The sequence below is a fragment of the Larimichthys crocea genome, chromosome I, assembly GCF_000972845.2.
Source record: "Larimichthys crocea isolate SSNF chromosome I, L_crocea_2.0, whole genome shotgun sequence".
In the NCBI taxonomy this organism is placed as follows: domain Eukaryota; kingdom Metazoa; phylum Chordata; class Actinopteri; family Sciaenidae; genus Larimichthys; species Larimichthys crocea.
In genome coordinates, this window is record NC_040011.1 from 35,773,278 (window position 1) to 35,783,811 (window position 10,534).

General features: G+C 42.0%; 3 protein-coding genes across 3 annotated transcripts; 2 read left to right on the forward strand and 1 right to left on the reverse strand.

Annotated features, from left to right (window-relative positions):
• Window positions 1–825: 825 nt before the first annotated feature.
• On the forward strand, window positions 826–1,725 carry tomm5 (translocase of outer mitochondrial membrane 5 homolog (yeast)). The gene is made up of 2 exons (XM_010748661.3): window positions 826–1,053; window positions 1,348–1,725. Exons 1-2 carry the CDS (start codon window positions 861–863, stop codon window positions 1,380–1,382), a joined length of 228 nt encoding a protein of 75 aa, XP_010746963.2. The 5' UTR covers window positions 826–860; the 3' UTR covers window positions 1,383–1,725.
• A 1,117-nt stretch (window positions 1,726–2,842) lies between these two features.
• LOC104933267 (zinc finger and BTB domain-containing protein 5-like) lies at window positions 2,843–6,016 on the forward strand. Its single transcript, XM_010748674.3, has one exon. The coding sequence runs from the start codon at window positions 3,527–3,529 to the stop codon at window positions 5,537–5,539; it is 2,013 nt and encodes a 670-aa protein (XP_010746976.3). The 5' UTR covers window positions 2,843–3,526; the 3' UTR covers window positions 5,540–6,016.
• On the reverse strand, window positions 5,880–9,452 carry grhpra (glyoxylate reductase/hydroxypyruvate reductase a). The gene is made up of 9 exons (XM_010748662.3): window positions 9,182–9,452; window positions 8,754–8,884; window positions 7,810–7,882; window positions 7,577–7,693; window positions 7,342–7,430; window positions 7,147–7,248; window positions 6,900–7,035; window positions 6,661–6,791; window positions 5,880–6,554 (listed from the first exon to the last, which is right to left on the reverse strand). The coding sequence occupies exons 1-9, from the start codon at window positions 9,265–9,267 to the stop codon at window positions 6,433–6,435; spliced, it is 987 nt and encodes a 328-aa protein (XP_010746964.1). The 5' UTR covers window positions 9,268–9,452; the 3' UTR covers window positions 5,880–6,432.
• Between the last annotated feature and the right edge of the window lie 1,082 nt (window positions 9,453–10,534).

The following is a 10,534-nucleotide window of genomic DNA, read 5'->3' on the forward strand; positions in this document are numbered from 1 at the left end:
CAGGGCCTCATATTCATTGCGTGTCAGCTGGTTAGTAGTAATTTAGTTAAGTGTATATTTGTTTAGCAATCTGCCCCACTAGATCACAATATCAGCTCAAATAATAAAGGCTCCCTACATAGGCGACTTGTCATGTTTGCCTTCTTAAAAAATGTAATGAAAAAAAAGAAATGTATTATTTCTATTATTTCAACCGGCAGCATTTGACTTATTAGCTTTAGACAGCCTCTAATAAAACAAGATAAGACTATTTTAAGGGTTTTTACCTGACAAGATGATGCACACATCCACAATCTACCATACTTATATTGTTTTGCCTAACTTAATTAAGATTAACAGAACAGCACACAAGAAAAAGAAAACTAATCATACACTGCAAAGTCCTTTATCTAGTTTACAATGCCTATAGATACAGATATCTATATCTATATTTATGCACATATATCTTTTAAATGTGTATATAGTTATTTTGTATGTTTTTATGTTTATGTCTGCAATGTGTATATAGTTATTTTGTATGTTTTTATGTTTATGTCTGCGCCTTCCTGTCATGTTCCTTGTTAAACTGTATGTTTACCTGTATGTACACTCATGTGTGTACACACCTGGCCAATAAGCTATAATTATAAAACAACCAGAAACCTTCAAATCATATTTTTATATTAATTAATATTATGAAATAGTAAAATAACACATTTATGCCATGTTTAACAAATAAACTTTTCATAAACACAGACTGGTGCCACATCTTATTTTTACCTTCTGCGCCCTTCATGCGGTTTGTCCCTCTGCGCTCACCGTCGTGTGTCGTCACCTCCGTTTGTGTGTCGCGTGTCCGGTGCAGCTCGTTTCATCTGCGCATGCTTCCTGATCGGTGCGTTTTTATTTCAACACAGACTGAGGAAGAAGAGCCAGTAAAACCTGCAGCTAAGATGTTCAAGCTGGAAGGACTCGGACCTAAAATGGATCCGGAGGAGATGAAGAAGAAAATGCGGCAGGACGTCATCTCATCTTTACGAAACTTTCTGATTTACGTCGCCCTTCTCAGAGCCAGTGAGTACAGGCAGATGACATTGACGTTAAATAACAATAAAACTGCAGCTCTTCACAGTATTAATTAGGCAATCTGTGCATGTTAAAGGAAAGACAAGCATTAAAAATGTATCTTATAATAATATAATAACATATATAAAGCATTAGTCATCTTACCCTAATCCTAAATATATAATAAACTCACTGTGACTGCACACTCATACAGTGCCAGTGGGTCTGTGCTGAGCTGTGACAGCTAAATCTGTTGCTTAATCTCTCGTCAACAGAAACTAATCATCTGTTTTCTCCTTACAGCGCCGTATGTGTTAAAGAAGCTGGACAGCATATGAACGGAGCAGCTGGTCTCTTCTTCCACCCAGAGTCTACTGCATCAGAGACACTATGAACCACCATCTCCACCATCTCCACCATCTCCACCATCTCCAACACCATCACCACCATCAGCAGCAGCAGCAGCAGCAGCTGGGGCCATTACAGCAAATCCTGTTGAAGACGACCAGTGTCTGTCCATCCATCACTGAGGAGACGACTTCTCTCTTTTTCTTTTTTGTGCGTCCTTGTTCTTTTTTTTTTTGTAGTCTGCCTTTCTTTTAAAACATGTCGTGATCATTGTTGAAGACAGAGTTTGATAGTGTGTATCAGACTTTGATAATAAAGTGAAAATAATGTTTATTTTTGTTGGTTTGTCATTACACAGCAGGTCATGGAGCAGAAACTGTTCAACTACGTTCAACGTTTTTCGGTGATAAGTTTGAATGAAATCGCTGCAAATAAAAAGGAAGTAGCTCACCGTTGACTTAGATTTATCATAATATTGACAACACACCTGTCCTTTAAATGCAGTTTGTTTTTCCCTGAGTATTGATGCTGATTTATAGTATAGTCCACAGAGTTCAAAGATACAGTAAGGTCGTAGCACTACCAGGTCCTACCAGAGCAGAGGCGTCCTGCTTTACCTGTGAAAAACTCTTGAAGGCCCGGCTCTTCAGACAGTACCTCCTCAGTAATTGGACATGCTACATCTATCCCCTCTAGTACTGTCACAGTGCTTATTGCTGCACTAACATGTCCTTATCGCACTGTACCTTGATTGTCTATTATTTATTTCTTATTTTCATATATCAGTTTCTCAAAATAATAGTAAATAGCTTTTCTCTGTCACTCCACTGATGGCTGTCTTAGAGTGCTCCGTGTGTGTCTATGCTTATCTCTGCATATGCACTGATGACAGCTGAGCACCAGGTGTATTAATTGGATCAGGCGAGATCACTATAAGTTAACAGGTGTTTCTTACCGTGAACCATGAACTACATGTCAAGTTTAATGTTCCAACGGTGCAACAGACCTTTTTCACAGCAGGTAACACCTGTGTTTACTATTTTATGTCAAAATGGCTGCTGTGAAAAAGGTCCATTAATGAGCACATCACCAGAAGGTTTTTAGGTTTATAGCCAAGTCGGTTTTCACATACCAGGAATTTGTCTTGGTGTTATTGGTGCCTAACAAACATGAAGTAAAATTATAAAGGAGGATCTAAAAAATAAATCTAATATAAACAATATAAATATATATACAATATGTTTTAAAATGAAAAGAGCTGAGCAGTTGGTGCAGAAATATACAAAGTGTTCACCAGGTAATGTGCAAATACATTTATTTTAAAATGTGCAATCAAGTGAGGTAGTCCAACAGATAAAAGCTGAATAAAAGGTGTGTGTTAATTTAATGCATGGATAATGTCTGTACTGTATGTCCTGGGTAGGTAGAACCCAGCACCACCAGTTTGTGGGGAAGGTTTGACACCACACCACCGACTGAAGTGACTTGTATTCAAGGAACAATGTTAAAGTCTAAAAGTTAATCTGCTTTTTTAAATCAATGAAGCCTTATTGTCTGTAAAACATAATCAGAAACACACACAGCTTTCTAATCATTGCATGGTGACAATTTATTTAATCAAAGTGTGACTAAAGCTGTACTGCAATTAAGTATAGATGCATTTCCACAAAATCAACATATGGTGGCGCTGCTGTTTTTCCTCTGAGGGTCGCTGAGACTAAAAGCGATGGAGGCGTCGACAATGGAGGCTGAAACCGTGCCGGTTGTTTGAGCGCTCTTAATCAGTAACATTAACAATAACCACGAGGGAGAAAAAAAAACTGCATTATATCAAATCTGAGCTGCGGATGCAGGAGAGAAACAGCTGTGCAGATATCGAGGCTGTTCTTGGGGGACAAAGCTCGCCGCATCCCTCCGTGTTATTGTTGGATCAGGCCCGCCCATACTCCAGAGCATCTCTAGGAAACCCGGCTCCATCCGACAGCACACTGCTGCTACAGTATGCATGAGACTGGAGGTAGGCATGTCAGAGTTGATGCCTTTCTGGATAACTGGACTGTTTTATGAATGATCTTCGCTGTGTTGCTGCAGCAGTACACATGCTACAAAATAACACCTTTAATATTCACTAGCAATGGACTTTCCAAGTCATTTCAAACAGATTTTCAATCAGCTTAACCACCAGCGCCTCCATGCTCAACTATGTGATTGTGTGGTGGTGGTTGGAGGCCAGAGCTTCCAGGCTCACCGCTCCATCCTGGCAGCATGCAGCTCCCACTTCAGGGCTCTCCTGAGCTCCAGTGACAGCGAAGGCAAGGTTGGAGGACCAGGATCTGACACAGGTGGAGGTGGAGGCCCCAGTGTAATGGAGCTAGATCCAGAGGTGGTTACACCAGAGGCCTTCTCCACCCTCCTAGACATGATTTACACATCAACCCTCTCTCTGAGAGCCTCTAATGTGATGGATGTATTGTTGGCAGCGTCACATCTGCACCTCAATGCTGTAGTCAAAGCCTGCAAGCTCCACCTGTCCAGGAAAAACTTCCCTGCATCGCCGCCTAAAGGCTGGAGGTCAGTGCAACAGCAGCAGTGTTCCCAGGAAGAGGGGTCGGTGACATCTGTCACAGAGGAGGACACGGGTGAGGAGGGAGTGGGAGTGGAGGTTAGTCAGTCTGGTGGGGTTGAAGACCACGGGGTGAGGAGGAAAGTCAGTGGCGAGCAGAGTCCTGCACTATTTCCAGGGCAGAAGAGGAAGTCACAAGAGGACACACTCAGTGGTAGAAAGAGGTCCTGCAGGCTGCCTGAGGGAAACTATAAGGAGTGTTCACCCACTGTGACCAGAAGCACCATCAGCACAGAGGAGGGAGGGGAGGAGCTGCTGTCCTCGGACTGCCTGAAGACGACCAACGGACTGTGGCAGAGCCGAGGCGAGGTTGAGGAGGAGGAGGAGAAATATGAAGCAACCAAGGGAGACTTGGAGGAGATCCAGCTACCGAGCCAGTCGGACAGCGGCACAGCAGGTGTAGGTGCGTGGGAGAAGGGCGGAGATGCAGATGGAGGCAATGTGGTTAAAGTGAAGGTTGGAGAAGAGGGGGAGGATGATGGAGAGGAGATGAAGATGCCGATGATTGAGGTGAAAAAGGAAAATCCGAGCTCATACTCGCCAGATCTGGACACTGTACTAAACAATTCTCCACCACGAGACTGCATGGACAATTTGGATACACAACTAAGTGGCGATAAAATGGCCACAGCGTGTCTAGAGGCTGATGTGAGCTCTTTACAATCTCAGCTGTGCACACATCTTCATACTGATGCACAGAGAGAGGCTGGAGATTTGGGGGAGGAGTCAGTAGACGGCGAAGGTCTAGACAGCCTGTCAGAGCTGGCGTTTTCCTGCTTCCTCAATCCCAGCAGTGAAAGTGTAATGGGAGCTCTGGAAGAAGAAGACAGCCTAGCCAGCCTCACTGCTGCTGCTACTGCTGCTGCCGCCACCGCTAGTGATACCCCCGCAGCTGCTGGAGATGAACCATGTCAGAACTCAGAAGCTCAGTCCACCGATTCCTCCTCTTCACTGATGTTTCCTGTAACGTCCGTCCCCCTGCAGCAGCTTCTCCCAACTCAAGGCCCCAGTTTCAGCGACACACTCATCCTCCAGCCCACCCAGAACACTCTAGCAGGGTTCCTAAGCGGCATCAGACCAAGCCTCGGTCTGGAAAACTCACTTGTCCAACCCTCCAGGGCCGGGAAAAGCTCTGGGGCAACAACCTTCCGCCGCATCGCCCCCAAAGTTCCGCCTGGATCAGAAGCCGGCACGGATCTCTCCTCTGCATCAGCGGGGGATGCTGCTGATCGACCACCTCTAACCAGAGCTTCAGAGGATGTTATGTCCAAGTGCAAGAAGGCAGCTGCTGAAGATCATGTGCTGCTGGTGGAAGGGGAGAAGAAATACGCCTGCAAAATCTGCTGCAAGACCTTCATGAACCTGACTGACTGTAAGAAGCACATTCGCGTTCACACCGGAGAAAAGCCTTATCCCTGTCCGAAGTGTGGCAAACGCTTCAGCCAGTCCTCCCATCTGTACAAACACTCCAAAAACACCTGCTTAAACTGGAAAGACGATTCATTCCCGGAGAGCCTGCTCTGACCTGCACTGACCTCACAGACATTTGTGGATTAAGTTTAAGACACAATTATTTATTTTCTGAAATGCACCCTGTAAACTTGATTATTTATTCCCCCAATCAAATTTTGATTTGATGTTACATGAAATCAAAGTCAGTTAGCTTATATATGTAAGTCTTTTCATTTTTTCATGTTTTTCTGAGCCATGCTGTGCTTTTCATGAAACGAATAAGATGTATCCAAACTGATGCGAATGCACTGAAAACATTCTCAAAGAATAAATGATGCACTTGGTCATTTGTACTGAGCTTAAATCTATTTGGACCATAAGGAACTTCTAAAAACACATACAGAGCATTACATTTAAACTAAGCCATCCGTTTTTATTCTTCAGAAAAAACACATTTGACACACAAAACTTGTGGAGTGTTGTACTGTTCTGTAGACCTGGAGCATTGACATCAGAATAAAGTGCAGACCAAGAACGTTAACCTTGATGGCAAACATTGCATTAATGAGAGAGGTAACCACTGCTTCTATTTAGGATTTTCCAGTTCCTACAGTTTTCTACATAAGACATACGCATGTTTTGTGGGTTTTGGTAAGAACTAAGGTTAAGGAGTGCTGCTAGTTTGTTCATTAGCCTCTTTTTCAAGAACTTGAACACGTGTGAAATGTCAAAATCTTGCACTGAGCATTTCCTTCCTCAAAAATGCACACCGAGTATCAAAAGTGCTCTTCGTTAGTTAGGATCAAATCTAACTATCCAGTCGACACTGATTATGGTGTAAAAATACAGTATATGTCTAAACTATATTAGTAGTTTCCTCATCCTTGTTCAACATTACTGTGATCTGTTATCCATGCAGCACCAGAGAAGGTAGCACTCTAGGCACAGCGGCTCCGTTTCAGGCACTAGAAGGTGAGTTCACTGGGCATGTCTGTGCCCTGTAAACCTCCCAGCAGGTTATTAGCTGACAAAGCTGCCATGATGCCTCTCGTAGAGTAGGTTGCACTGCCGATGTGCGGCAACACCACTGCACAAGATAAGAGAGGACAGAAAAAATCATGATAAAAGAAAATCAGAGGGTGTGGTGGGTTAAAAGGGCCTAATAACATGTATTGCGCATCCTGTTTACTCACCACAGTTTTTAAGTGTAAGAAGTGGGTGGTTTGTTGGAAGTGGCTCAGGTGTTGTGACATCCAGTCCTGCTGCAGCTATCTGTCCACTGGTTAAAGCTTCATATAGATCTTCCTGATTCACCACAGCTCCTCTAAAACAAATAATTCACCTTGTGTTAATAAATACATGACAACTGTCATTAATCAAAATGAATGCTTTCTCCTTTATGCACACACACTGCGCTGCTTTGGAAGTCTACCTGCTTGAGTTGACAAAGACTGCTGTGTTTTTCATCTTGCTGAAGAAAGCTTTGTCACACAGCCCCTGGGTTTCAGGTGTCAGGGAGCAGGAAACAACTATGAAGTCGCTCTCAGACACAAGGGTGTCCAGAGGAACTGTTGAAGAGAGAAGACAGATTTTTAAAATTTAATTTCCACATCTCTTGTCCTGTCCTTTTATATCTCACTATGCTTTTAATCTTTCACCGTTTCTCTCCCTTTTCTTACCAAACTCTCCGTTCACCTCAGCAGCGTGAGCCTTGGCTGTTCTCCCAGAGTAGAGCAGCCTCTTCACTCCAAAGGGCATGAGTCTCTGAGCAATGGCCATACCTGAACACAAAGCAGTTATTCCCCTACACAGTTGGCTCCATGATCCAGATGCATGTTATATCTTACTATAATGAAGTCGCAATGAAGTCTTACCAATGCGTCCCAGTCCAATGACTCCTACTGTGCTGCCAGACAGACCATAACCACACAGCCAGAGAGGCTTCCATGAGCTCCAGCCACCACTGTGAGGAAAAAGAAATAGACAGCGTGACCACTTTGGCAGTCAATTAAGGCAATTATTTGTACTCTTGGTTAAAAAGTTACAGACAGACGGTCATAATCAAAGTAGAAACTGATATGTGTAAATGTGTAACTTGGTGAAACAGACTTTTTGACCTCCTCCACTCCCTCTGGTAATCTGCGAGCGGTGGCCAGCAGCAGAGCTACAGTCAGTTCTGCTGTGGCGTCAGTCAGGACGTCTGGAGTGTATCCAACACGTATGCCACTGTTGAAAATAAACTAATATGACTTAAAAGCATTGTTGATTGTACTAATTGTAGGTTGGTTTTTTGAAGTATATAAGCTATAGTTTTTTTTGTTTTGTTTTTAAATGGGACCTACCGTTTTTTGATTTCATCAAGAGCCAAGTGGTCATATCCCACAGACAAAGTGCTGATCACCTTCAGGTTTGGTCCTGGAATCAGACACACACAAATGTAGACACTAGTACACTTGATCAACAGATTATTATTACAGTTTATTAGCAGAGACAATTAGCAGAGACCGAAAATGAATCTGCAACAATTTTGACAACTGATTTAATAATTTAGGGCAGTGCAGTGGTCAGCACTGTTTCCTCACAGCGAGGAGTTTTACTGGTTCAAATCTCAGCTGGGGTTTGTATGTTCTCCCTGTGTCTGCGTGGGTTCTCTCTGGCTTCCACCAACAGTCCAAAGACATGCACTCAATAGGATGTTTGGTGACTCTAAATTGCCCGTAGGGGTGAATGTGAATGCTTGACTTGTCCAGGGTGTACCCTAAGTGATTAACAGAAAATAGATGGATGGATGAATTTAATCATTGAATGTAATGTCTTAAGCAAGAAAACTCTCTGTTTGCCTGTAATTACATCTTAAAGATGCCCCTAAAATACTATATATAATAATAATATCATGGCATTTCTATCCCGATCAACATAAAAAGAAATGTAAAGAATGTCAAGTGAAATCAGAACTCAAATAAAAATGACAACTTGCATGGGTCAGTCAGTCCATACAGAAAATAATCAATGGATTACTTGATAAATTATATGAAAATACAATTGTTACTTTGCAGCCCTGGTTTTGTCTTATTGTGTGTTTATAATTATATGTATGTATTTTGTAGTTTTAAATTTGATTACAGATTTTAAGGTTTTACTGCTCTTACGGCTTTTTTTTAATTGACTTAACTTAAGTATTCAGGACTCAGTGGAAACCAGTAATGACACCTAATGGATCATATCTTTGTTTGATTGACTGATCAGTACATTGGCCCAGTTCTACACACAGAGAGATGATGTGTACCTGCAGCATCCAGAACCTCAGCATCGATCTTGTCCGACAGCAGACACAGAAGACCGTGAGCCCCCTGCACACCTTTGAGAAGCTCTGCCCTCGGCACAGGTTCATCAGAGTCCCACAGAGACACCTCACACCTGTTTCAATGTGGACAAAAACAATTGAATCAAATGCATGTGATGGAAGCAAGCATACACACTGATTTAGGCATATGGAGACTGTAGTGGTGGGTGCATGTGAGGTCTGGACTTTGATTTGGCTGCAGAAGTGTGTAACATGAATCCGAGCAAAGACTGATGACTGTCTGAACATATGGTTGGGTCAAACTGAAAGGTGAGGACAAGCACGGTGGAGTACAGTCTGCTGCTAGTTAATAAACACCATATTGACCATGTCTAATAACAGATAGTTGATCGTTAAAAAATAGTGCATACACTCCACCCGTGGACAGGATCTTCATCCCCTCCTGCGGGATGCGCCTCGTCAGGAAAACCTTCATGAGTTTACCAGCTGTCTGCATCCCACTGTGACGGATGACCTGAAGTCCTCTTCGGACAGAGCACCGTGTGTGACTTGAGGCCGGAGGATGGACGTGTGCACACCTCAGGCCAAAGTGATACGTCCACGGGTTTAGACTTCAATGTCGGATCCACTCACCGTGGAAAAACTACACTTCACACGCTCCTTCAGGAAGTAGTTTGTTTCTTAGTACTGCGCCTGCGTGGAGCTGTGGCTGTTTAACCCATGGGGTGGCTTTGGTTGTGTCTGATGGACATGCAGATCAATCCTTCATTGATTTAATTAAATGTAAATTATAATATTAAGAAGTTCACCTTGTGTGTTGTCTTCTTGGTCGTGTTGTTGCTGTAGACGTTTAGATATTTAGCGCTGTCCCGTTCAGCAGTTTTCTTTATTGGTTTATTTATAGATACATTGTAAATGTCCCTAAGCACAATTGGACATGTTTCATGTTTACATGTCTCTGATTTCGCTTCCTGGGATTTGTAACCAAGGAGTGGACAATATATTTGATAATTTCTAAACTAATAATAACTACGGAAACAGTAGGTTTTAGTTTAAAAGCCAATTAAAAGTCTTGTAGTCACTTAAAACATATAGAAAAATAGTTTTAAAGAATGACCCATTTCTGTATATGATAATATTGGATTATAATTACCGATGCATTAATGTGAACTACTTTGTGGATCACTTTATTGCTGTGCTTGGTGAATATGGGGATTATTTTAATCACTTGGAAATACTTGTTATAGTAATATAATCGAGTTTCAAGTTTCAGGTTTATTTGTCATATGCAGGTTAACACAGGATCAACAGTACAGTGTCTAGTGTTGGACTAGAGGAACCGGTCAGCTCAGCATTGAGAGCACAGCAATTATGTAACAGCACTACACATAAAGGACAAAAATATATGAGTGTGTGTGTGTGTGTGTGTGTGTGTGTGTGTGTGTGTGTGTGTGTGTTCTATACACTGTACAGGTTGTGACTACTATAGTCAAGTATTGATAAGTATTACTGTATAAATATATGTGAACATACTATATAAATATGATATATTACACTATTTAAAATATCACTTCACTATCACATATTGATGGATATAGTAGTTAGTTGACAAGCTACACCATTAAAGTGAAATCTAATCAAACAGAATACAATAATAAATTGAAAATGATAACACTGGCCTCTTTTTTTGCTGCAGTTTATTTTTTGCTGATAGTAATCGTGTCTTTTATTTTTATCTTTTCCCCAAACTTTATTGAAAGAAC

Coding starts and splice junctions, on each gene's coding strand:
- tomm5 (XM_010748661.3), top strand. CDS start 861: ATGCTTCCTGATCGGTGCGTTTTTATTTCAACACAGACTGAGGAAGAA. Junction 1,054..1,347: donor CGTCGCCCTTCTCAGAGCCA/GTGAGTACAGGC, acceptor TTCTCCTTACAG/CGCCGTATGTGTTAAAGAAG.
- LOC104933267 (XM_010748674.3), top strand. CDS start 3,527: ATGGACTTTCCAAGTCATTTCAAACAGATTTTCAATCAGCTTAACCAC.
- grhpra (XM_010748662.3), bottom strand. CDS start 9,267: ATGCAGACAGCTGGTAAACTCATGAAGGTTTTCCTGACGAGGCGCATC. Junction 7,249..7,341: donor CATTGGACTGGGACGCATTG/GTAAGACTTCAT, acceptor CTTTGTGTTCAG/GTATGGCCATTGCTCAGAGA. Junction 6,792..6,899: donor GTCTTTGTCAACTCAAGCAG/GTAGACTTCCAA, acceptor TATTTGTTTTAG/AGGAGCTGTGGTGAATCAGG.